This window comes from Oryzias latipes, chromosome 2, assembly GCF_002234675.1.
Source record: "Oryzias latipes chromosome 2, ASM223467v1".
In the NCBI taxonomy this organism is placed as follows: domain Eukaryota; kingdom Metazoa; phylum Chordata; class Actinopteri; order Beloniformes; family Adrianichthyidae; genus Oryzias; species Oryzias latipes.
Genome location: NC_019860.2, coordinates 139956 through 167803, shown reverse-complemented (window position 1 = coordinate 167803; position 27848 = coordinate 139956). Strand labels below are relative to the sequence as shown.

At 44.7% G+C, this 27848-nt stretch overlaps 1 protein-coding gene across 9 annotated transcripts in view; it reads right to left on the bottom strand.

Annotated features, from left to right (window-relative positions):
- dmd (dystrophin) overlaps positions 1-27848 on the bottom strand; it is an 86444-nt gene that overhangs the window by 53462 nt on the left and 5134 nt on the right. For all 9 annotated transcript variants that reach the window (XR_002289629.1, XM_020701364.2, XM_020701365.2 and 6 more), the window contains exons 2-13: positions 13804-13865; positions 11325-11417; positions 10779-10859; positions 8767-8859; positions 8061-8162; positions 7896-7966; positions 7709-7824; positions 6752-6945; positions 5839-5967; positions 3606-3701; positions 3437-3535; positions 2586-2767 (exon numbers count right to left, since the gene is read on the bottom strand). Coding sequence is in view for 8 of the 9 variants with exons in the window: in XM_020701364.2 (XP_020557023.1) it covers positions 2586-2767; positions 3437-3535; positions 3606-3701; positions 5839-5967; positions 6752-6945; positions 7709-7824; positions 7896-7966; positions 8061-8162; positions 8767-8859; positions 10779-10859; positions 11325-11417; positions 13804-13865 (1318 nt within the window). In the remaining variant the exon portion in view is untranslated. The remainder of the gene's footprint in view (positions 1-2585; positions 2768-3436; positions 3536-3605; positions 3702-5838; positions 5968-6751; positions 6946-7708; positions 7825-7895; positions 7967-8060; positions 8163-8766; positions 8860-10778; positions 10860-11324; positions 11418-13803; positions 13866-27848) is intronic.

The window sequence follows — 27848 nt, the reverse complement described above, 5'->3', positions numbered from 1 at the left end:
ACTTTAACAAGAGGGGTTATTAATCTTCAGACAAACCAAAGGTATGTCTGAATAAACCCCTTTTGGAATTGAGGCCAAACTTTAGTAAATTCAACCATGTTTGAAAATCTTTGGTGTTGGACCGGACGGAAAAGGAAAGAAGGGAAGAAGAAAGAGGGACGTTGGGGGGGGGGGTTAGGAGGGTGATAATAGGAGGGGGGGGGATAAGACCATGAAGCAGCATAAAGCAACAAGTTTCTGGATGTTAATCAGGTTCAGATGTAATACAAATCTAGAAGGGGCGGGGCCTGCCCACACACACTCAAATGTTATCAACACACCTGTTGGCTCCAAAAATGTCCACATGTCAACATGAACACAATACAAATAATGTTCAGACGTACATACTTATGCCTTCAAACCAACTAGTGTGAAGGGAGAGTGCCTGCTAATTGAGATGTCCAATGGTGTGTCTCAGGGACTCGTCCTTGGACCCTTTTTAATGTGGTCATTATTCATTACTATTGTAAATGCAGACTTCCTCATGTACGCAGATGATACTTTAATTTATATGAGCACTGTTATCTCTTCAAATGTATGTGTGTCAGCAAAGATTTACTCAACAATGGAAACATTTCAATACAACCACCCAATAAAATTAGACTCTCAGACTGTAGTTAGGACATGAAGACCATTTAAAGCTACATGTTTCAAACCACACCAAGTGGACCAACCTCCAATGCTTAATAAGCAGAGACTAAAGGTGTATGTGTGTGTGTGGAAGGATTAGTTTAGTCCAAAAGGCCTCACTTCTTTGTGGTTTGTAAGTTTATGGTACCCACATAAAAAGTTACACATCATTTTCCAGTTGGATTGTGTCTTCTGAACAGAAAAAATGTATTTGCAGCCAGTTTCAGCTTTTCCTTTGTAGGTGATGGAAATATGAGGATGTTTTTCTGACAGAGTTTGAGCAAATATTAATCCTTATTTTGCATTGGTAAAATCAGGTGTAAACTAACAACTCTACTCACAAATGAGCTGCTGATGGTCCCAGCAATGAGTGGTGTGGGCGGGGCTACAGACGGACATCTTTACACCTGCCTATTCACCTCTGAACTAACATGTGATGGATGAACAGTGAGTTAGCTCGTACTGTACAGCTCGTCTCCACGGCTCTCTGTGTGAATCTGTGTAAATGTGTGTGTTTGTGTAGATAAAGACAATGTTGTCTGTGTGTTTCTGCAGATATTTGTGTGTGTAGTTCAGTTTCATATGTTGAGTTTAAAAAATCTAAGAACAGTGATCAATGAAATGCAGTGTGATAAAAAATAATAGAAGTGCAGCTACTGACTCTAACTTTTAATGCGTTACTAGAGTGAAATCTTTTGCTTTTTAGAGGCATTTTCTACCATGTTTCATTCTAAAGTTGTCTCTTTGATATTCTTGTCTTCATTCCATAAACTGATCCAGGAATCAGCAGAATATTTGGACATTACTAGAACAATAACTAGAGATCTGCTGAAAATGAACTGACAGTTTTCACATAAACGCGTCCATCTGTCATTAAAATGGACTAAAACATTCATGAGAAGCTGAAACATCCTTAAAACTTCTACAGGAACCAGCATCAATTAAGAATAAAGCTAAAATAAAATCACAAAAGAAAACATCCAATCATAGTAAATGGATCGATTCATATTTGCTAAATCCAAACTGTTGACATGAACTGAGTAGGATTCAGATCTTTCCCTCAGTTTCCTCTAGAGTTCCTGATGTTTCTGGTCAGATTAGATCAGGGGTGTCAAACTCATTTTGGTTGGGGGGCCACATTCAGCCCGTCTGATCTCAAGTGGGCCGGACCATAACATAAAAGCAAAATAACAGCTTTGTTTTAGTTTTTTTTACTCAATTTGAAAAAATGCCTCAACCAACGTAGTAGCCTAATCACTTGGGGCAAATGGATCTCAAATAAAATTAATTTCAATTAAAAAAAAGTTGGTCTATTTAATTTTATACAGACTGAATATTTTACATCTGACATTTAAGGAATCCAGAAACTTGTCTTTATGGTGAGTCTCTTAGTGCTGAATGTTATAATCTTTGAAGACTGCAACCTGTTGATGACATACCAAGCATGGGGGTTTTGCATTCAGCTTCGTGAAAGAAAAAAAAACTGTCCATTTTTCCTGGAAAGATCTCCACTCCACTTCCCTTTCTAACAACATTTTGGTCTTTAGGGTGTCACTACTGATCATCCTTATAGCAAGATAACAGTGGTGAGGCTCATAGGGAACCAAAGTGCATCTTATCCAGAAACAGAGCTGTTAGGTTTCACTTTTGGCACATGCAGAGATATGCTGTTTCACCTGTCTTGCCTTTCCTTTGCTCCCCCTAGTGGCGGAATTGCGCATTTCGGTTATTTCTTTAAAAAATCATAACTCGCCACAGGAATGGACTAGAAACTTGCTTTCTTTTTTAACCATCCTTATGATTTTTACTCTTCATGTGTGGGCTGGACTTAACCACCTGGCGGGCCGGATACGGGCTGTATGTTTGACACCCCTGGATTAGATGGTCAAACAGGGGGCGGGGTCTACTCCTCCTACCTGCTCTGCCTCTCCATGCTGGCCACCCTCAGGTGCTCCCAGCGAGAGTTCAGCAGGTTCATCTGCTCCCGGACCTCAGACTCCTCCTCCTCGCTCAGGTGCCCCTCCTGCAGCAGGGCGGCTCCGGCCCGCAGGACGCGACCCACGCTGCCTTGGTGTGTGGTCAGCTCCACCATGTAGCCCTGGTGGAAGACAGAGAGAGGCAGTTAGGGTCAGCTACCCCCACAGGACAGCTTTAAAGCACTCCAAAGAACATCACCCCTACTGTGAAGCATGGGGGTGGAAGCAACATGCTTTGGGCTGTTTTCTACAAAGGGGACAGACCGAATGATCCATAAGAAGAAAAAGATTAATGGGTCCATGGGGACAGATTGTGAGGGAAAACCTGCTGTCTGGATCTTCCACCAGTGATCCCAAACACGTCACCATGGCAACTGAGGAGTGGCTTCCTAAGAAGCGTTTCAGGGTCCTGGAGTAGACCAGCCAGGATCCAGATCTCAATCTGAAAGTCTGTGTGCCTCAATGGCCCAAAGCATCATTGCTCTAGAGGAGATCCGCATGGAAGAATGGACCAAACAACACAGACCCAGATAACCTTTGACCTCTGTCATTCCCATCAAAGGGTGTAGAAGTATTGAAAGAACGTTGGTTATTTTCCACCATCATTTGTAAATAAATATCAGTGTTTCTCATTCTGGGGCTCATAGTTGAATCGTTTCTATGATGAACATTACATAAAATCATCTCTGCAGGTGGGAAACTAGAGAAACGGGTGGCTGACTAAATCCTTCATTTTGTTGTTTGTGTGCGTAGATGTATCCTTCATAGAGCTGAGGAGCTGCAGGTCTTACCTCATGCATGTGAAACTGCTCTTTGACCTCCTCCACCTGGGTGGAGATGGGGGGCTGCCCCTGCAGACCATCCTCAGCCGACAGCAGCCAAGTCAGGACCTTTCAGAGCAAAGGTTGTAGTCAAACACAGAGACAGGCTGGTCCTTCTAGTCAATGCTGTGGTCAGTACCTCCTCCAGGGAGGCCTGGTAGCTCTCCAGGCTGGTGGATCCTGGAGGCAGAGGACTGAGGCCTCGCTGGAGCTCCTCTTGACTGGGACTCAGGAACTGCAGAGTCAAAGAGGAAAGTTAGACTCACATAAAAGATTCAGAACAAAATGGAGGAGAAATAAATGCTCCAGCTGCAGAGAAGCAGAACCTCCTTCAGAGGAACTCCTGGTTTTACAGAACGCAAAGATATTCCTGAGGAACCTGAATTAAGGAGGACAGACAAGGTCAAAAAGGCCGAATCTGACCCCAAACTGACACGGAATACCAGAAAAACCCAACAAAATACACGCCAACATCCATGTTCAACTGCTTATCAGATAGAACATGGATCATCCAGAGGAAATATCCCAGACATTTATCAAAATAACTCATTTCTACATATTAGTGTTGTTATCATTGATCCTCTGTCTTCTGATAATTCCTTCCTGATTCTGGTGATTCTGTATCACATATAGGGTTATGATTTGTCTACTAAACTCCTGTGCAGTTTGGTTTCCTGAAGTGCCTCCATGCTTCACCTCTGAAATGATCGTCCATGAAAGATACGTGTCATCATCTGGAACGTTCATGCAGAACAGCTGGACTGCCGTCACACGACCTGATCCAGGTTCTGCTCTGTTCTCATTGGTTCCAAAGGTAAAACGAAGAGCTTAAGATGCTTTCAAACTCCCTTCCATCTCACCTGGATTCAGACCACACACACCGTGCATTAATGCTGTCTGTCAATTCAAAAGTTTATCACATTCAGCGACTGTTCCCACAATCCTCTCCGCACTTTCAGCTGAATTTTCAAACCTCAACCGTGAATCATTTCTGTATTTCAGCTGAACCCCCCCTCCACAGCCTTGGTCAAATCCTGCCGACTCCATCTCCTCCCTTTGGTTTGTTCCATCATTTACCCTAATGCCCCCCTCTTCTTGCTCCCACCCTCTTGCCAACAGCAGCTTTATTTCCTTTCTTTTAAATCCTGGTTTAGATCACAGTGGTTGTTTCTCCTGGCCTTCCCTAAACTACCATTATCTCCCATGATGCAACATCCCTCCATCTTCATTGTTTGCTGATGACACCCAGCTCTATCTTTCCAAACACACTTCTTCTTCTTCTCCCACATAATCGGTAGTTGTAGGAACAGATGGTTTGTCTTTAAGAAAAATTGTTGTGTAGTTAACGTCTCTATGCGTTGATTAGACACGTGGCCCCTCCCATCTTGTTTCTTATTACAATTATTAGATAGATAGATAGATAGATAGATAGATAGATAGATAGATAGATAGATAGATAGATAGATAGATAGATAGATAGATAGATAGATAGATAGATAGATAGATAGATAGATAGATAGATAGATAGATAGATAGATAGATAGATAGATAGATAGATAGATAGATAGATAGATAGATAGATAGATAGATAGATAGATAGATAGAATTTATTCCAGACTCATGGTCCAATCAGTAAAATGGAGTACACAGACCCACCACATTTAAAAAGAATTACACAGTGTCGAGAATACACGAGCTGAGGAACAGTGTATAGTGTTACAATTAATAAAAAGTAAAATTTTGGAAAAGAATGTTGTATAAAGTCAGATGAATTCTTGTTAAGTTTTTTATTTTCTTTATCGATAAAGTTTGGGTTTCTGCTGCATTGAATACCTGCCTGCTGTTATCAGAGGCTGTTGGCTGAGCTGGTCACATGATAGATAGATCCTGTCAATCATTCTGGTGGATGCTAGCGGACGAACATTTGCTAATATGTGGCGGCCGTGGTGCAGCGGTAGGGCGGTCGTCCCATGATCGTAAGATTGCAGGTTCGATTCCCGCCTTGCACGCCCATGAGTCGAAGTGTCCTTGGGCAAGACACTGAACCCCACCTTGCCTCTGGTGGTAGGCAGGCGCCTGTGTTTGGCAGTGGAGCGGCCACCAGTGTGTGAATGTGTGTGTGACTGTAAAGCGCTTTGTCCTTGTAGGAAGAAAGGCGCTATATAAGTATACGCCATTTACCATTACCATTTAATAAATGTAGTTGGGATATTTTGACAGTTAGCTGCAGGGAGCCCAGATAAGAATGCCAGAGAAAACATTAGCTTGAGGAAAACATTAGCGACATGAACAACATGGTGTCAGCGTGTCAATGACCTGCTTTCAGAAACATTTCAGGACATCATCAGGAGACCGGGCGAGCAGCACAGCACCTGATCGGTGAACCGCCTCCTCTTTTGCTCTGGCGATGTGACATATGCAGCCTGGGTGTAGGCGTGGCTTTTATAGCGAGGCTGAGAAGAGGGGCTCCGGACCCGGCCCTGAGCCACACTCACCGTGATCTGAGGGGAAGACAGAGGGCAGCAGAGGTGGAAGATTACAAGAGGAGTTAGGGCTAGAGAGGGCAGGAATTCCCCCCAATGAGCAGCAATGACGGATGAGTCTATAGTCATGCTGTTGGTCGGACCTACTGCAGAGAAATTCTGCGGGTTTGTCTTGGTTCTGATCCTTTTCACTGATGACTCCTGAACTATTTACTATCTGCTGTAGTTTAAACCAAACTGTGGGTCCAAACTTGACAAAGCAGCAATGTCTCTAAAGGTTTCCTGCTCCATCACTCTGATAGATTCAACTGATGTTCCTAAATACTTCAGCTCTGCCTGCTGAGGCCCTAAAATGAACTTTCCACTCTGTTCTCTACAGGGAACCATCAGAAACTGATGCCAGCTTCATCCGTGTCCAAGTGTGGCCCTGGACAAACTTCCATCTTCTGCAGCATCTGCTGCTTCTTGGAGGATCCATGGTTTCTTATCTTCTGCCAGAGATCAGCTGCTTACAGCCGTTTGCTAACACTTGTCCATCCTTTCTAAAACCATGTGTAGATTTCGTCATAGTAGATTGGCATCAGCATAGATATATCGGCAGATGAACTTATTATTTGCACATTTTCAGAGTAAAATATTGCCTGGAACCCTGATGCTAACCCTGACCTAGAGTCCTGGTAGTTTTAAAGGTAAAGCAGGACTTTGGATCTCCAGTTTTGAAACCCTGAACTCCTGGAATGCAGACGGCTGCAGGTCGGCTGAAGAGGCCGTGACCAACAGTAAGGTGGTGGTGTGTTTGCACCTGCTGGGAGAAGCGCTGCTGGGTCTGGATTTGGTAATGCTCCTCTGCTTCTGCTCGGCCGGCACCGGTGAAGGCTGCTGACAGCTTTTCCACCTCCTGGATGGCCTCCATGGAGACGCTCTGAGGAAACACTCTGAACAGGGACGTCACGTACATGATGATGCTCTTCTTGTCAGGACTCGGCACCGCCACATCTGCAACGCACAAACGCATGGACGTCTGAACGCCACCTTTAACATGTCCAGGGGGAACCCGACTATCACAGACTACCATAACTATTTAACCATTTACACAATAAGAAAAGCAGCTTTGTGCCAAAACTCAACACAAGAAATGGTCAGTCCATCAGCCCGTTGGTCTGTCCATCATTTAGCTCTCCCTTCTATCTTTTCCTGTAGTAAGGATTCCTCTCTCAGGTCTTTGTGATTTTTTAGGTTTTCGTCATGGTCTGTCCTCCCTGTCATTCTTATCAGGTTCAGCCTGTTCCTCCACAGCTGTCTTCAGTTCTGTCAATTACTCTCAGTCTATGCAAGTTTCTCTGCTTCGTCACCCTCTTCTTCCTCCATGGGTTTTTGTCGTTTACTGGTTGATCTATTTAATGTTTAGGTTTCTGCCAATAAAGCCTGTCTCCTCCATATTGGGTCATGAACCTACTGTTCCTGTTTTTAGTTCATCAGTCGTTATACTAGTCCATCTGTTAGTTTGTCCATCTGACAGTTTGTCCATCTGTCAGTTTGTCCATATGTCCATCTGTCAGTCCACTTCTGTCCGTTCATCCCCATACTGGATGATCCAGTAGCATGTGAACATGCTCAGTAGTTAAATAAAGAATCTATGCATGACTTGGAAAACTAATCAGCAGAAGACTATTTTATAATTTTCATAAAGGCTTAGTTGGAGTTTTGCCAGCCTGAACCACCAAAGAGTGGTGGTACTGAGTGATGGAACCAGCAGTACCTTCTGGGTCCAGCAGCCTCTCGATCCCCAGGTGCTGCTCAGCTTTCTTAAAGGCATTCTCCAGCCTGTCCACCGCCGACTCCTCCTCCACCGAGCTCCAGTCAATCAGCTCTGGTCTGTCCAGAGGACACAGAGACCCCTTTAACTGAGACAGTTCCCCCAAAGACTTCCCTTTCCACGGCCGTACCTGTGGCTGTGAATCAGGGCGCTGAAGGCTAACCCGTCATTCCAGCTGCTGGAGAAATTCACCACATTGACCTGCAGATGGAGGAAGAAGAAGCTTTAGACCAACCCAGAGGAGCTGTGCGTCTTTGAGGTAAGGAATGGATCAACAAGGAGAGGTATTTGTCACCTGAGGGTAGTGACGGGTGCTCTGACGAACCCAGCTCAGCAGAATCTTCTCGCTGTTGGTCTGCTGTAGGCCCGCCATCACGTCCTTCATCACATCCTTCACCTGAACACATCAGTGCAAAGTGATTGACGGGGACAGCCTGGTCATGATGGTGGTTAAAGACGCAGCATCCTTCCAGAACCACCAACGTCTTTTTTTTTAATCCCCATTTCAGGAAATTCTGCTTTTCTCCAGAAACTTAGGTTGAGTTTAATTTGAATCTGAGTTTCTACAATCCTTTCCTTACACATGGATTCTCCTTTACAGCTGATTCCGATGGAGTTTGGACTCTTGACCACTTTTGACCACCAATCATGACATCATCTATTGCTGGAGAGCAGCTTGTTAGTCCTGACTAAAACAGGGCTAACTAGCCAGATAACACGCGCTAATGCAGAACTTGAGCTTTTCTAGCATGAATTCAAGAAAAGCATTTTACATCTGAGGAAGCTTCATCTTAGCCTGAAACTTTGTCTGAGCAGCAAACATGACAGCTAGATCTAACAGAAATGCTCTAAAAACCTATAAAGAAATGAAAGAACAGCACTGAAGCTGAACAAACATCCCACTAACGTGGAAAGTGCTGCTCTGTGTGTTTTTGTGTGTAAAAAGCTCCATGAAGCAACATCTGTCTGCATCAAGCTAGCATGTCTGTAAGCATCCACACCTGCCAGTGAAGTATGATGCTCCAGATGAGCCCAAGAATCAATTTGTGATTTCCATCAACGATGTCCGCCGCTCCAATATTCACCAGATCAACCTGAAGGAGACAGAGAGGAGAAAGTGATTCTGCTTTTATCTGGCAACAAACATCAGATGAACGGGGAGGTTCCAGAGGGTCCAGGGTGGGTGGATGGGTGGTGAAATATCTACACAAATGCCTGCGTCTCACCTACCTTCCCCTTACGTGTTGTAGAAGTTTTCACTACCACCTGTTGCCCGTAGCATGAACAAAGAAAACTAACTTTTTATCTCTACCGGTTCACTGAGCGATCTACCACCTTGATACCTCCTGTGGGTCACCTGTGTACCCCGCACAGACTCCTAGTATACCTCCATAAGGACAGTTGGGTCTTCAGGCTAAAACTGTCAGGGAAAGTCTCAGATACTGTTCAGAACTCCCTGATCTTCCCTGTAACCACCTGGCAGATGTTCTGGTAGACTTTTATTGTTGTGACTTTTCTCAGCCAATGTGAACATTGCAGATCAGTAGTGAATTCATCAGGTACAGCCGTGTTTCTGTTCATACAAGCTGGGATAAATGCTGAATGTACTGCATAACAATGACAGGGTGATTTTCATTCATTCATTCATTCATTCAATTTTATTTGTATAGCCCAAAATCACAACAACAGTCGTCTCGATGGGCTTCGAAGTAAAACATGAACTCAAAAGGATCACGAATACAAAGAGTTCAATAGGAAAATACTAAAATGAACTAACAAACTGACTAAGCTACACTGGCATCCCTGCCCTCAGACCCCCCTTCTCTGTGAGGGAAAAACTCCTAAAAAAACGGATTCCTGAAAAAACGAAGAAACCTCAGGGGTGCCCACATGAAGGAGGGATCCTCCCCCAGGACGGACAGGCGATTTACCAGAACTCTTAGAGAAGAATTAACTTATCTAAATATACAACTACATATATAAAGTCCAGCAGACGAGCTTCATCCAGCCGTGGTTGGGGGGACAGTCAAAGGCACGAGTCGAGCTGGAGACAGGAACCACATTTTGTATAAAATGCCATGAACACAGGTTTTTCTGACATTGTCTTGTCTTTTCATCATCTAGTCAGGCTGAAGGCTGTATCCCTTGTGCTATCCTAGGCACGTTAACACTGGGAGTGGGTCATCTAGACCCACTAGACCACATGTGTCAAACTCAAGGCCCGGGGGTCAAATGTGGCCCGCCATGTTGTCTTATGTGGCCCGCGAGAGCATAAAAGTTTGAAATTTCTTAAAATAAAATCTTTCTTTAGTTAACATATTAGCTGCTGTTGTAATTATTTCATGTTTTCAGGTCTTCTGTGTGTATGCAGACAAATTGTTGTCATCAAACCATCAGTTGGATGGAAGGCTGTGTGCAGCCTTTTTTTGTTAAATGTTACACGTGTGATACGTGTTTTTATCGCTCAGTTTTATGCTATTTTTCTTTATTCACTTGGATAGTTTGATCGTGGGTTTTAATAAGTGGACACAATTTAAAAGTATTTATGCTAAAGTAACAAGCAAACATGTTTTCTATGCTACTGTAATTGTCACTTTAAAACTTTATAATAAATAAATGAGCTTTTTAACAGTAAGGAGTAGTTACATTTATTTTTCATTACATTTGATAAATGTATAAGTTACATCTGGCCCTTTGAGGACAGACACTATGTTGATGTGGCCCTCAGTGAAAATGAGTTTGACACCCCCGTACTAGACAGTGGGTCATCTAGACCCACTAGACAGAGCTCTGAACCTTTTTTCTTCAATGATTTGTGATCTTCACTGGTGTCCATGGATTACATGAAATCTTTCCACCTTTATCCACCTTTGTCATGGTAGGGAGAACACGTCAATGGAAGGGGGGGTCATCTAAGATAGCACAAGGGCTAGTCTGCATCTGGGGAACGTCTATGAGCTCCAGAAGTGAAGGTCGTCTTCAGGAGGTCCAGATGAGGTCGGTCACCACTCACATTGTTCTTCTGGAGGATGTGCAGGGCGCGGTTGACATTGTTCAGTGAGTGAACTCGTGTGACTCCTCTCTCCAACTTCACCTGAAAAAAGAGGTCACAGTTGTCATAGCATTGTTCTGATTTTAGTGATTTTATTGATGTATACTTTGAGGAACTATGTATTTTAAACTTTTTTAAATGTAATCTAAGTTATGTTAATTTTATATCATGCAGTTTCACATTACTAATGTACTTTTTTACTTTATTTATTTTATCTATAGTCTTTTGGTGGCTGGCCATGGTCAGAATGGGACAGAGGATGGAAATTAGCCTAGACTACAATCCAGCATGTTTACAGTGTCTCACTATATTCAGAGCACTCTACACTGTTCGTTGTATGCCCTGTCACTTAAATTAAGAAATACAAATATAAAGACCCACAAACACAGACATTTCTGAGACGATCTTTACTCTGAATCAATAAATCCAATGTAAAAGACACATATGTGTGTGTGTGCGTGTGAGTGTGTGTGTGTGTGTGTGTGTGTGTATGGGGGGGGGTAATACCAGCTGATGTCCTGTCAGCTCCTCCAGCAGTTCCAGCAATAGCCGTCCATCAGAAAGCTCTGAGAACAAGTCTTCTACAGGAGCTTTCCCCGTCTGCAGGGACACACACACCCAAACACTGATTGGTAGCATGAACAGTCTGTGATCAAGACTCTTCTTGAAACTTCAAACCGCGAGTGACACTGAACCACATCACAAGCCAGCTCACACGACGCCCAGCTAAACCAGGCCTGTACCAGGTACCGGAGAACCACAGCTCCTTGTTGGAAAATAAACTTCTGGAGCAAGGTGGAGATGGACGGGACGTGAGAACCAGGTTCTGTTAGAACTTTTACATCCTTGAACCAACATCATCACTGTTCCTCCATGTCCAAACCATCTCCATCTGCTCCCTGCCCTCTCTACAGATCACAGTGTCATCTGCAAACATAATGATCCACAGACACTGTCTCATATCATCTCATCTGTCAGTCTATTCATCACCATGGAAACAAGAAGAACCTCAAAGCCGATCCCTGGTACAGTCTCACCTCCACCTGGACCTCCTCTGTCATCCCTGCAGATCATCTCACCACTGTCTTCATGGTTGTAATAACAAACTTGTCTCTTGTCTACTATCAGTTGTTGTAGAGCTTTTATCCCTACTCCAATGTCTGCCGTTTTATGACAAATGTTCCAGGGATTCTGGGTTTGACTATTTTCAGCATCTGCTGCCCTCACAGAGTCTGGTTCTGTTGGAGGTTTCTTCCAGATCTGTTTTAGGGGGACTTGTCCTCTCCACTGTTTAGTTGTTCAGAATCTGGATTCAATCAAAAACCTTTAGTTTAAGTTCCAAAATTCAATTACAAACGGTGAAAACAAACAAAACTAACAATTCTATTACCAAATAACTGGTAATATGGTCAAAACCAGGAAATTCTCCTGTCTGTCTTTCAGAGTCTCTATCATTATCTTTGCCCACATTCTTTATCTCCTCCACTTCTCTAACTACAATTTATTCTCTTTTTCCTCCAGTTTTCTTCTGACCCCTCTTCTGAAATCCCTTTGTCTCCTCATCTGTCTCTCTCCATCTCCTTCACACTTACCGCCTAGCTAACCCTTGCTTCTCTGAGCATGAACTTACATGCATGTTGATCTTTCTTCAAACGAACAGTCAATATGTTTTAGCGAGTGTGAGCGAATGACAATTCTCTGTCCCTGGCAGTGTTTACAGCCATTCTTTTCTTGGTCAGGCCTTCCTGTTAAACAACAGAAGCCTTACCATAAAGAAATGTAGATGAAAAATGTCAGCTGTGCCAGAGAGGCAGTAAGGATCAGCCTGAAAGCATAGACTGGGACGAGGACTCCTATACAACCACTACTGTTTGTGTCCAAGTTGGTGTCCACGAACAGAAAAGATTTTACTGAATCTGGCTGGACAGAAATTTGCAGACACCTGTGCAGACATGGGAGGAGTCAGAAAGACAAGAGAGGGCGTGGAAAGTTGAAAAGACTAAGATGAATAAGACTGAAGAACCGAGTGAGATGGTTCAAAAAGCTTTAAGGAAGTTTTCAACCCAGACTCACCATTGAAAACACTTTTCCAGTCTGACAGCCGGACTGAAGGCACTCATGCTAACATCTAAACACTTTCTGCTCCTGTATTCAATAGATTCACTTTCTCTTTCTGAATGGAGAGTACTTGGTTATGACCCAACATCAGGCTCACACTTTACCAGGATTTCTCTGACCTCCTGAACTGCTTTAAATGTGACCTTTCAGTTCATTCAAGTCCATTCCATCCAATCCAACCCCTCCCCAGTGATGTCCAGGGCTTTGTCCAGGTGCCCTAACATAATACTTAACCTCCCCCCACCCCCGAAATGGGTTTGATGACATGGATTCACAGGAAGGTGATGTTTCCATTTACCCCCATTGACCTCCTTGGTCCTACAGGTATACGCCCGGGCTTTGGTCCAGACACCACAGTGGTGTGCCTCATGATTGTCTAACACATGACCCACCACTGTGGTGTTGTCTGATGAGTGGATAGTGATAGAGATCCAAAAGGACTAGATTGAACACACAGCCTTGTGGTGCCCCTTTGTTAAAAAAAAAGACTCGATCTATTATTTTATCCAGAAAGAAAATGCTGTAGGCAGAACCAAGTCCCTGAGTTTCTGTAATGGCTTGCTCCAGGTGAGCTCAAGGTGAGTCAGAGCTCTCTGGAGTTCCCTCAACAGGTAAACTGCTACCTGTCCACACCAGTATAGAGGATGTCCTTCATGAAGATTTCCTCAAAACAATTCATGATCACTCTTGTAACCGGTACTCAGAGACAGGGTGACATAATGTTTCTATTGTTACGGGTTAGGATATAAAACACATAAACAAGAAAAATTTTAGAAACCCTTTAAAACAATTTGAAAAACAATTGACCAAAACCAGTTCCTTTATAGATGAGCTTTGTCTTCTGAGACTAGCAGTCTAAAGGACTCACCTTAGCCAGCTGAGAGTTGACCCATTTGGTGAAAGTCTTCTTTTGAACATCTTCTCTTTCATCTGCAAACACAAAGATAAATCAGCCAATTAGGAGCTGCTCTGCTCTGCAGAGGGTCGTCCTTCTCATGACCCCAAACAGTTTCTGACAGTGGACTGCAGGTCTTGGTTCCTCATCCTCTCACCCCGTCATGTCCAGCTTTAGTTTACTTCACTAGAGGCTCTCGTTTTATCTCAGGGTTTGTTTAAGCAAACTCTGGAAAACTGCAGAACAGCTGAACCAAACTCACACTATAATCAGGGTCTTTAGGCTTCATGTGAGGCCCACATCATGAAGCCTCTCCTGCCATGCATGGCCATTACCATGGAAACACTAATGTTTGCACACATGTGAGGAATGTCTTCCACTTTGTTACTAACTTTCTGTGTGTTCTTTCAACATTTGAGGAGGATTTTAAACTGAGTAAGTGACCACGGTGGTCCTGCAGCTAATTCACCTTATGCTGTGTATCTACACATAAATGCAGAGGAGGAAGACGGAGGAAGTTTGGACACGTTGAGAGGAGGGACTGTGGTGATTTTGGTAGCAAGAAGCTGAGGTTGAAACAAAATAGGAAGTTTATAGTTGGAAGAGGACATGAGGACAGTTGGTGTTAGTGTTGGTGGAGGATGAACAGGAACAGTTGGAGGATTTGCTACAGTACAGACCAAAGGTTTGGACACACCTTCTCATTCAAATGAATGGAAAGGTGTGTCCCATTCATTTGAATGAGAAGGTGTGTCCAAACCTTTGGTCTGTACTGTATGTTTCTTAACAATATTTTGAAGTCATCTAACAGGTATTACTACCCCTGCAAGAGACTCTAGAACAAATGTGTATACTGATGTGCTTGTCTTTACTGGTAAGTTACCATGGTTTCATTTAAAAGACAGATTCCCGTCCCTTCAGTATCATTGCTGGGAAAATCTCAGGGAGTCTGGGGCAAAAGGGTAACAACAAATAGGCACAACCTGTAAAAACATTTCTCTGAATCCAAACCAGTCAACAAACATGCCCAATTTCTGGACACAGCAATCATACCAATTTCCTTCAAGATTATTCATGAATGAATTCCAGAAGCAGCATGTTTACATGTATCATTTAAGCTAATAAACACCACACCTGGAAACCACTTACTGAATCCTTAAAACTGTTTCCTTTAAACCTGCACCAGACTGGCAACCTGCTTGGGGTTTGGGATAGGCTCCAGCAACCCTGTGACCCTGACAGCGATTCAGTGGGTTCTGAATACAGACAAATTGATCAAAGGGAAACAATATTTCATAGTTTCAGTGGCACATAAGTATTTCTATCCAAGCCTGAGTCCTAGTATAAATTCATATTAAAGTCCATTCGTGACATACATACATACATGACAGATGATCTGTTTGACTGTCCAACAAAGTACCAGGTCTAAGTCTAAAATCAGTAACTATGTACAATGAATCAGCTGGGCCAGCGTCAGCAAAGCAAAAAACAAAGAGTAAAATAATCAATCAGGGAGTTAAAGGTAAATTCAAGCTCAAAAAATGGGTGCCCTTATTATGACACTGCCTCTAACATGCTCTGCTGACTTTACTTCAAAGTCTGGGGGCTGAGTGTCCACTGAATACCGAGGTTACAGAACTTTGGGGACATTAAAGCCAAAGCCATTCCCATACTGTTACACCTTCAGACACAGACAGAGATCCGTTTATCAGACCGTCATCATGACAATGCAGACAAAGATGTTGTAGCCTCAGAGAGTTCTGTCAAGATGTCACCGTTCAAGTTTTGGGTTGTGGGTTTGTAGAACAGAATAGGTCATTAAAAATGCCCATCTGCTCACACTCATAAAACACACACACACACACACACACATGAACACACACACACACGATTGGAAAGATTAATAGATAAAAATAAACAAATTAATAATTAAAAAATCTTTCAATAAAAATAAATGAAAACAAATTACTTCTAAGATGCCCTGCCAGAGAATTGTATTGCCTGTTGGCACGAGGAACAAACGATTGCCTCAGTCTTTCTCTGGAGCTGCGCTGGGACAGCAGTCTGTTGCTGAAAGTGCTCCTCCTGCTGGTGAAGGCCTCATGTAGGGGATGTGAGATAATCCTCATGATGGCCCTGAACCTGCTCAGAGTTTTCTGCTCTGCCACCAGATCCATCTTCAGTCCCACCACAGAGCTCGTCCTCTTCATGATCTTGTTGAGCCTGCAGATGTTCTTCTTGCTGGTATTGCACCAGCACACAGCAGCATAGAGGAGAGCACTCTCCACCACTGAGTGATAAAACATGTGCAGCAGTTTAGTGCAGATGTTAAAGGAGCGCAGCCTCTGGAGAAAGTCCAGCCTGGACTGGCTCTTCTTGTAGAGCTGGTCCGTGTTGGTGGTCCAGTCCAGCTTGTGGTCCAACATAACCCCCAGGTTTGAGAAAACCCACAGGCTGAGGTGTTCAGGCTTTCCTTCTGAAGTCCAGAACCATCTTCTTGGTCTTCTGGATGTTCAGCTGCAGCTTATTCTCCCCGCTCCAGGCCACAAAGCCCTCCACCAGCCGCCTGTACTCCCCCTCCTCTTCTCCTTTGATGTAAGCCACAATAGCTGTATCGTCCGAGAACTTCTGCATGTGGCAGGTTGAGGTGTTACAGCTGAAGTCAGACGTATACAGCGTGAAAAGAAGAGGACAGCACAGTCCCCTGTGGTGCCCCTACACTGCAGCTGAGGGTACTGGAGACAGACCCCCCCATGTGGACATATTGCTGCCTGTTGGTCAGATAGTCCATGAACCAGGACACCAAGAATGGTTGCACAGTCATCCTGGTGAGCTTCTCCTGCAGCAGGTGAGGATGGATGGTGTTACAGGCACAGGAGAAATCAAAGAAAAGCATCCTCACAGCGCCGCCTCCTTCATCCAGGTGAGAATAGGTGCGGTGTAGTAAGTAGAGCAGGGGTCGGGAACCTTTTTGGCCAAGAGAGTCATAAACGCCACATATTCTGAAATGTAATTTCCAAAGAGCCATACAATAATGTAGTGTTCTTTTCCCACACTGAGGCACGGAGACTTAACCTCTTTTAAAGTTCTTTATTCTGATTACTGCAGACCGCAACAAACGCCGTTCAATTCATTCAGCAACTCCTGAATCTCTCCCGCCGAGACGAGAGAGCTTCTCCCAACTTTATATTCCCCTGCTCCCGCTCCAGCCCCTCCCATTTTCCTTATTCGGCCCACAGCTGAACCCCATTGGTCCAAACTACCTAACAACAGGCTGAGCGACAGAACTGAGGGCCAATCAGATCTCTGCTTGATCGATGCGTTCCATGAACTCCAGAACTTTTAACGCGGCCCAACAGCCATCAAACTCAGTCCGCGACAATTTGTTTAAAACTAAATATACAAGTGAATGTGTGCATTTGATTTAATTTCAACATTTTTAAAGTACAATAAGTCTGTGGATTCTTTTCAATAACATTGTTATGCTGTTGCTAATAAATGATGAGTATTTCTCGTGGTAGTTTTGCTGATGGTCTAGTCTGGTTGATCCGTGGTGAGTTTCTGCTTCATGCAGGCGTTGAGACTTTAAACGTGATCTTAGGTCTGAATGTTCTGTAGATGTGAGACAGACTGATCACATGCAGACGCGGAGCCAAACACACACTCACACGCTGCAGTGAGTGACGGGCAGCGGGTTTTAGGTTTTTACAATACCTGCGCGATTCACCTGCTGCCTGTCCCCACAACACCTCAGCCCCACCCTCTGCTTTCTCCCTCACACATCCCGTCCCCGCATCTGCGCGCTCTTTCTCAGAGACGGGAGCGCAGTTTTAGGCACGGCAATTCACAGGTTTCCGGGTGGTACAAACTCTGTGAAATAATAGATAATAGTAACTGATAGCGCTGGCGCAGATTTTTTTCTCCAAGCACCGCTACTACTGCGCGCCTCTGGCATCGCATCGCGCCCGAGAAGGACTGGTTTATGAAAGAAAAAGAAAAAAGTACAATTAAAGATTTGTCTGCGAGCCACATGTGACCATCAAAAGAGCCATATATGGCTCGCGAGCCATAGGTTCCCGACCCCTGAAGTAGAGGATTGCGTCCTCCACCCCTACTCTCTCCCTGTATGCAAACTGCTGTCTATCCTGGACGTGCTGCACCTGTGGCTTCAGCTGCTGAAGCACTAACCTCTCAAAGGTCTTCATCACATGTGAGGTCGGTGCTACAGGCCGATAGTCCTTGTTTTCCTTCTTGACTTTGGGGAGAGGAACAATGCACGAGGTCTTCCAGAGGGATGGAACATGTCCTACATTTAGGCTTAGGTTGAAAAGGTGCTGAAGAGGAGACCCAAGCTCATTTGGACACGTTTTCAACAGCCTGGGACACACTCGGTCTGGACCTGCTGCTTTCCTGGTGTTCAGTCTCTGCAGTTCCCTCCTCACCTGATGCTCTGTGATGCAGTGGGGGGGGGGGGGGGGGGGCACATTCTGAGGTGGAGGGTGCAGATCACATGTAGAGCACATGGAAAGAGAGAGATCATGGCTGAATAATGATGAAGGAGCAGCCTGAGCAGCTGGGCCCTCCTCTGGCTGAGGGGGGAGGACAGGCAGTGGGAGGGGCACAGTGATGGGTGTAGCATGGACCGGGCTGGTATTGGAAGTGGGGGGAGTGGGGGGTGAAATGTCAAACCTCTTAAAAAAGGTTATCAGCTCATTGGCTTTTTCTCTACTTTTGTCGCCTTCTTGCACCCTGTGATGGTTTTCATTCCCTGATGTTGTCTTTCTCCAGGTTCCTCTCCATCCTGTCCTTGTTGGTATTTTTACCTCCCTCCTCGGTTCTGTCTGCACCTTTTTCCATTTCCTCCTGATCATTTTTGTTGAAAGCTCTCTTCTTTTTGTTTAGAATCACTTTCACTTTCCTCGTTATCCAGGGTTTGCTATTTGCGAAGCAATGGGTGGTTTTTGTGGGCACAACAGTATCCACACAGAAGTATATAGTCTGTTATGCATTGAGATGCTCCCTCCATGTCCTCTCCATACTGATCCAGCAGGACGCTCCAGTCCGTGCTTCCAACAGTCCCTAAGCTCCTCCTCCGCCTCAGGTGTCCACCTCCTCACGCTCCGTTTTACTGCAGGCTGTCTCCTCACCAAAGGTGTGTCTGTAGGCTGTAAGGAGATCAAAACGTGATCTGATTTGCAGAGAGCACAGAGGGGTGTGGCCTGATAGGCATCTTTGATGTTGCAATAAAAAAATCAATAGTCCTGTCACTGTGAGTGGGCAGTTCCCATACTGCTGCATAGATTCAATTCAATTCAATTCAATTTTATTCATATAGCCCAAATTCCCAACAACAGTCGTCTCGATGGGCTTCGTAATGTGAATTCTTCAGCATGAATTTGCTGTTGGAAATACATTTGCAAACAGATGGAGGCAAGCTGAAGGAAACTGGGCTGTTTCCTGCATTCTGATTGGCTAGCTTCTGCAGGTACCTCCCTCAGCTGACGGACACTGCTAATGGGCACAAATACAAGTATCAGTTACAGGCGTGCTAGGATGTAATCCTGGCTGTTTCTGATGGTGGAGGCCTCCACCTGTTCCAGATTAAGTTCTGCAGCAGGTGTGGATTAACCCTTCTGCAAATGCAGATTAACCTATAAACACACTCCTGTTAGCTGAAGACCTCTACTCTCACATAAACTCTCAGCAAGACAATCTCCAGCCCAAAGCAGCAACTTTTCCTGATAATCCTGCAGATTGCAGACAGATTAACCAATCGTCATTTAAAGCCTCCTGGGGGTTTCCCACAGGTTGGATCCTCCTGCAGAGTTGGAAGCTGAACTTTTTCAGAGCATCTGGAACCTTTCAAAGGAGAGTCTGTCCAACAGATTTGGATGAAGGAACAACTCCATGATTCTGAGGAATCTCAGGAGCCTGGAATTTTCTTCACATAGGATGTGTTCTATGTGAGCTTCTTAAGAATAATGGTAATGGATTAGTTTTATCTAAGCTTTTCCAAAGCTCTTCCAATGTGTCCATTATTCAATCATACTTGGTGATGGTAACTACTGTTGTGGCAACAGCTGCCCTGGGGCAGACTGACAGAGGAGTGGCTGCCAGTTGGCCCCCTTGACCATCACTGTGACATTCATGCACAATCACATACCAGTGGAGGCAGGGGGGGGGGTCTTGCCCAAGGACACAACGACGAATGGCTGGGGGGAGCTCGGATTCAACAGCTGACCCTTCAATCATCGGACGACCCGCTCAACCGCTTGAGCCACTGCCGCCCTTCTTCTTCAGTGTGGAATCATCTCACAAGAATACCAACCCAACCTAACCCATACAAATACATAACATATCATTCGTCATCTGTTGAAAAATTTGGACTTTCATTCTTAAATCTTACCTGAATAACTTGTTTCTTTTAAAGTATATGCTATAACTTCTTGTATTTTTCAGTAAAATGAAAATTGTCTGAGCATTGCATACAGCGAGGAAAATAAGTATTGAACACGTCAACATTTCTCTCAAAAAACATATTTCTAATCGAGCTATTGACACAAAATTTTCACCAGATGTCAGCATCAACCCAAGTAATCCACACATAGAAAGAAATCCAAACATTTATGTCCATAAATGAAGTTATGTGTAATAAAGTGAAATGGCACAGGGAATAAGTATTGAACACATGAAGAAAAGGAGGGGTAAAAAGGTCTGACAAGCCAAGAAAGCAGCTGGAGTTTGTCAGTATTCAGAAAGTTAACCTGCCCCCTATCAGTGCAAAGTAATATCAGCTGGTATAGTCCTGATTGATGCCTTTTAAAAAGGTTTCTCACCATCAAGGTGTTAGACAAGAAGCATTGCATGATGGGTAAAAGCAAAGAGCTGTCCAAAGACCTACGCAACCTTATTGTTGCAAAACACACTGAAGGCATTGGTTACAGGCGCATTTCTAAACTTCTGAAAGTTCCAGTGAGTACCATTGGGGCCATCATCCGGAAGTGGAAAGAACACGGCATTACCATAAACCTGCCACGGCCAGGTGCTCCTCGCAAGATTTCAGACAGAGGAGTCAGAACAATCATCAGAAGGGTTCTCCAACAGCCCAGGACCACTCATGGAGAGATTCAGAAAGACCTGGAATCAGCAGGTACCGTTGTTTCAAAGAAAACAATAAGTAATGCACTCAACCGCCATGGCCTCCATGCACGCACACCACGCAAGACTCCATTTCTGAAGAAGAAGCATGTTGAAGCTCGTTTGGAGTTTGCCACACAACATTTGGATAAACCCATGACATTCTGGGAGAAGATACTCTGGTCAGATGAGACCAAAACTGAACTCTTCGGATGTCATAAGACACAAGATGTTTGGAGGAAAAATGGCACCGCACATCCCCCCCAAAACACCATACCAACAGTCAAGTTTGGAGGTGGGAGCATCATGGCGTGGGGCTGTTTTTCAGCATGTGGTACTGGTAGACTTCATATCATTGAAGGAATAATGACTGGAGAAAAGTATGGAGACATTCTTGATCAGAATCTGCTGTCATCTGCCAGGCTGCTGAAGATGAAAAGAGGGTGGATCTTTCAGCAAGACAACCATCCCAAGCACACAGCCAAGGTAACACTCAACTGGTTGAAGAGAAAGAAAAGAAAGCTGCTAGAATGGCCCAGTCAATCACCAGACTTGAATCCAATTGAAAATCTTTGGAAAGAACTGAAGATCCGGGTTCACAGAAGAGACCCCCGGAACCTTGAAGATCTGAAGGCAGTTTGTGTGGATGAATGGGCCAAAGTCACACCTGAGCAATGTATTCGACTGGTTTCTCCATACAGGAGGCGTCTTAAGGCTGGAATCACCAACAAAGGTTTTTGCACTAAGTATTAAATACATTTTCAGTAAGCGTGTTCAATACTTATTCCCTGTGCCATTCCACTTTATTACACATAACTTCATTTATGGACATAAATGTTTGGATTTCTTTCTATGTGTGCATTACTTGGGTTGATGCCGACATCTGGTGAAAATTTCATGTGAATAGCTCGATTAGAAATATGTTTTTTGAGAGAAATGTTGACGTGTTCAATACTTATTTTCCCCGCTGTACATGGATCTCAAGGTTTTTTACCCAACTCCACACCCAACAGGCCCATACTGTAAGTGTTCTGATTGGAGGTTGTTTGAATGTACCATATACCCTAAAATGATAATGACCCTTCCTTTATATAAATAATCTTTGAGTATTGATGATCTGTACCTGACCGTGTACCTCGTCTCTGCTCCTGCTCCTACACCTGGCTGTGGTTCCTGTCTCCATCTCGACTCGCCCCCCCTGACTGTCCCCCCAACCACGGCTGGATGAAGCTCGTCTGCTGGACTTTTATATATGTAGTTGTAGATTTAGATAAGTTAATTCTTCTCTAAGATTTCTGGTAAATCGCCTGTCCGTCCTGGGGGAGGATCCCTCCTTCATGTGGGCACCCCTGAGGTTTCTTCATTTTTTCAGGAATCCATTTTTTTGGGAGTTTTTCCTTACAGCGAAGGGGGGTCTAAGGGCAGAGATGCCAGTATAGCTTAGTCAGTTTGTTAGTTCATTTTAGTATTTTCCTATTGAACTCTTTGTATTCGTGATCCTTTTGATTTCATGTTTTACTTCGAAGCCCATCGAGACGACTGTTGTTGTGATTTTGGGCTATACAAATAAAATTGAATTGAATTGATGGGTGGGGTCATGATACTAGCTTTGTAAACAATTTATATAATGTAAGAATTAACTAAATCATGTAGTTGTGTTTTTCACATCACTTATGTTAGTTTGTTAGTTCTTTGTGTTAGCCAAACTAATTCATAGATTGTTTGTTTATATCCATGCATGTTTTTGGCAAATGCCAGATTTACTGCACTTATCAGATAATTATAATTGTCCTAGCAATAAAATATACTTGTATCATCTGCAAACAATATAATTTGTGGTAACTAGGACACTTTAAATACATCATTACTATAGACCTAATCCTGAACCTTGAGGGAAACCATAAACAATACCCAAACATCTGGAGTGGTACTCACCCATCAGGACAAACTGTTGTCTCTCTGTTAAGTAACTTTAAGTTCCATGCCACAACTATGATACCACATTTGTCTGAGAGTTCTACAGCTGGGTTGAATGTGTCAAAAGCTTGGCTGTATCTTCCTCAGCCTCAACTAAGGACATGGATGTTGACATGTTTGTTCTGAATCCATATTGACTGTCCTCAAACATGTTTACACAGTTTCATAAGCTATTATTGTACAGTTCTATGTGAAGTTTTTTAGAAATTATGAGAGGAGAGAGACAGGTCTATAGACGTGTGTTTGTCTCCACTCTCACACCGTGGCAATTTTCATTTTGTCTGGAAAAACTCGACTCTGGAATGACTGAGTGCAGATGTGTGTAGATAAAATATAAACTGTATTAATGACCATCAAATGTGTAGCTTTATAATCTGTGCGTCTTTTGCCTTTTATTTCCATCCATACTGATAGCAATAGCATTCTAAGCTGAAACATGATGGATCCACATCAGAGACTCCCAGTTCCATCCTAGACTCCAGAGTTTCCTGGTCCTGGATTCAAGTGTTCTTGATTGGGGATGCCAGTAAAGCCTGACTAAGAATTGGTCCAAATTGTCCAAACCTCCTCAGATTTCCCTCTAAATGTCTTCACTTCCTGTCTCCAAGGAGACCCTGAAGGAAGTGTGTTTTTCTGCAGCTGGTGACCACGAAGTCGTGGGACCAGTCAAGAACTCAAACCCAGAGCCACACACAGACAAAGGGAGACCCGGTCAGAACCAGAACCTTTCTTAGGGGAGCAGAGACTAGCCGAAATAGATCTAGCTGATATGCTTCCTGGAGTATTGACATGTTCCACAGTGATGGAGGAGGAGCCACGGGCGGAGATGGTGGGGGGTTCTGTCTAAAAATAAACAGATAACAGCGGAGGTCTGGACACAGAGATTGATCGGAACAAACGATAAACGGGTCTATCCTGACCATCATTATCTGACCAGGAGCACACACACACACATCAAAGGACAGTGTTCATGTGTGTGTGTGCATGTTGTTGTGTGTGTGTGGACACACAGACACACAATCTGACTGATCTGTGTAACAGGAAGTCAGGGACAGGAAATGAGAAATGGCTTCTTTTAAAGATGACCAGATAGGAGGGGTGTGTAAAGTGGTCTGGGGGGGGTCCTACGGAATGAAACTGGACAGCAGGAAGACCAGTTCCAGTCCCCCCCACCCCGCCTGCTCATGTCAGCTATCTGCTGAAAGACATGATCTGTGACTCTGCTACTGTCAGATTCCAACCCTGATTTTATTATTGTTGGTTTGTTGATCCACATGATTGGATCAGAGTTCATGGAGGTTATTTCCTCAAAGTCAATAAACTGCTGATGGACTGAAACTAACTTTAGCTTCATCGTCTGGACAATAACAAACTGAAAGACAAGAACTTTCCCTCTGAAATGATGACCACGTTCTTCTGCTGCTGCAGAGAGAGGTCAATGGATGCTGGGTAACCGTTACCATGACAGCAAGTACAGTAGCTAACAGCCAACTTCTCATGAAAATCTATCTAAACATAAAAAAATACCAGATACGTGAAATGAAGGATGATTTAATATTTCTTCATTTTGTCAATGGCCGAGGTATAAGTGGGATAATGGATAATGAGGTCTCCATCATCAGGAATGAATGGACATTATGCTTTACATAATAAACGTATAATATTTATTGATTCATTCATCCATCCATTATCCATCCATCCATCCATCCTCTGAGCAAACAGGGCTTTATCAGTGCTTTATAACCCTGCCCTTCATGTTATCCAAGCAGCTTTCCTCTACATGTTTGTTCATCACCTTTTTCTTAAATCTAAAGGATTTCTGTGACTCTCAGAGGCTCCTCCTCCTCCTCCTCTTCCTCCTATTCCCCCTCAGAAGAGGAGATGCTCTGCATGAAGCCAGCTGCTGACCATGAACTGATGAAGAGCAGTAGAGAACGATGAAGAGGAGCAGAAACAGCAAAACTCATCCAACAGACACAAACCAAGAAACAGGAGCAGACACACAAACATGGAGGCTCTTCTTCATCCCACAGTGGACCTCCTCTTCATCGGTTCAGCAGACCTGAGTCTAAGCTGTCTGAGCAGAACAGAAGTCTCCAATAGTTGAACTTGCTGCAGAAATAAGGAGGACCTGAGCTGAAGATGATGAAAGCTCAGCATTACAAACGTATTCCATCAAAAATGTCCTCCTGATGGGAGACTGGATGACATCACCAGCAGAGACCCAAAACACTGGGGTCAGGGTGGGGTCCACCTTAGTGGGTCTAACATCAAACTGGCGGGTGGAGACTATCACCTTAACCCCAGAGCTCTTATGTTTTCAGGACCAATGCTCTTTCTGTGAAGGCCACTATATTTTGGAAAGATTTCCCTCCCTGTGTTGAAGAACGTCTACCACTACAGACTTTCCAAAGAGCCTTAAGCCGTGGACCAATGTAAACCAGTCCTGTTGTCATTGCTTTTTCACCTGTTACTGTGTCCAGGGATGTGTTTTGATCTGACGTCCTGATGTCTTTGTCTCTTCATTCTCTTAACATGATACTGTGGTGTCAAATGCTTTGACCCTAATCTGATGTCCTGCTTTCTGATGATCAACTGTTGCATTTTCTACTGTTTTCATTCATAGTGAAACTGGACAGTCTGTGATCCTTTATTCTGTTCACTGTTGTCGTGTGTTCCTGCAAAAGGATGGTGGATGCAGATCAGCATCCCTGCTAGAATCCAGTATATTTACATGTATAACTGGATGTACATTGAAGTTCATAGTCTGTGTCAAATACATGAACCCCCGACAGGGGGGGAGCCCATTACAACAGCAAATATTCACAGCTGCTCTTTAGCTTCTGAACCTGGAACAACCTGATCCAGCCCATCATCTCCACTGAACAGGAGAGCCTTCCACCCCTAACCTGTCTGTCAGAAGGGGGCGTGGCCACCAGGCAGGAAGACACATAAACCAGAAGCATGCTGCTCCTTCAGGAACAACATGAACTCTCAGGTAAATCAAAAGGAAAAGAAAAAAAGAAAAAATCAAAAGGAAGAAGCTGATGCACCGACACAGAGGAGACCAACACAGAATGACAACAATGCAGTCACTCAGGAAGAGCGGAGGGGGGGGGGGGGGTGTCCTTGTGTAAAGAGGATAATGAGATGGAGCAGCTCAGCCTGAGCACTGGGTCAAATCCCAGCATGCACCTGGTGCCTGAAGCACACGACTGCAGTCCAACACAGCTGCTGCAGGTAGTGCCCCCCCCCCACAGATCTGACACGGCCCCCACGTCACTAACCCCACCCGCCAACACACACAAAGCCCTAAGCGTGAGTCTGCATGTTTTTTTTTTTTTTTTTAACTTGTCCTGTCCAACAGCTGGGCAGACAGATGAGAGCTGAGGGCCTCTTGTGTTGGACATATTTTACTTTAACAGGAGTTATTAATCTTCAGACAAACCAGAGGTATGTCTGAATAAACCCCTTTTGGAATTGAGGCCAGACTTTATTAATTTATGCATACTTATGCCTTAAAACCAACTAGTGTGAAATCTTTCAGTCATTCAATCATGCAAACTGTTTCTGCAAAGGTGAGCTAACACCTGTGCTTAGGTGAGTGTTTATGTTCTTCTAAAATGGATGGTGGAACGTAGAAAGAAGGAGGGAGAGCGCCCAGCCATCACCACCCCAAGACCCCCGCCGCAGCAACAGCGGCAGCCGCCACCCAGGCCAGGGCCAGCAGGACTGCCGCAAGGCCCCCAGAGCCAGAGAGCAGGGAGGCGCGGAGGGAAAGAGAGCGCCGCCCCATTCCAACCAGGAGAGCAGCCCCCCGCCGCGCCGAGAGAGCCCAACGCAGGGCCCCACCGGAGAAGGACGCCCACAGTCCCAGACGAGCACCCCACCACCACCCAGGAGTTCCGGGCATCCTCCCGCCCCAACCCCAGGTACGAGCCAGGACCCCCCAATGGAGACCCGCTCCTCACTCCAGGCAGCCACCCACCCGGCCCACGGTTGGTCCAGGGAGGAGCAAGGCAGGGGCCCGCCGCCCCCGCCCAGGAGGGGGGAACCCCGGGGAAAAAAGGGGGCCCACAAGGGGTGTTGTAAATATGGCCCGACCAGGCTCGGCCACAGTTGGACATTTGCTCAGGGGCAAGGACCAGAACCCACCCCCCAGGGACACGAACACCCCCGGCTCACGTGTAATGTGAACCCCCCCCACTGCGCGGAGAGAGCACCGCCGGGCCCAGGAAGCCGGCACCCAGGGGACACGGCCGCCATTGCCAAGGGGCCCGCACCCCCCACCAGGGAAGGGGCAGGGGACAGATGGACCCAGGTCCCACCTTACTTGCAAAATGTGTGTGTGTGTATGTGTGTTTAAGAGGGTGTGTGTGTGCATGTGTGTGTGTTTATGTTGGGATGTATATATTGAAGGGGGAGGGGTGTGTGTACTAAGGGGGGTGCAGTTAAAATTGGCGAGTAGGGCACTAAGGGGACATCTCCTGATTACTCACAGTGATGTCCCCTCACCCTCCCCACCAAGGGGCCCTAAATGTCTAAGGTGCGATTAAAATTGGCGGGTAGGGTGCTAGGAGGACATCTGCTGCTTGCTGGCATTGTTGTCCAAGCACCCCCCCCTACCAAGGACCCTACATGTCTAAGGTGCATGAGTCTGCATGTTTGATCCAGAAATAGGAGGAGGAGCTAAAACCTGAAACTCCTAAAGGAAAACATCAGGCTCACATCTGGACCTGAATCCAGAAGACCTGGACCAGGACTTGGGACTAGTTCAGAAGAGTCAGACCTGTCATAATTAGATGTATACAAATGAGAAATGAATTATGTTTCCACTAATATGACCCACAGAGTTATTACCGTATTTTCCAGACTATAAGGCGCTGCGGAGTATAAGTCGCACC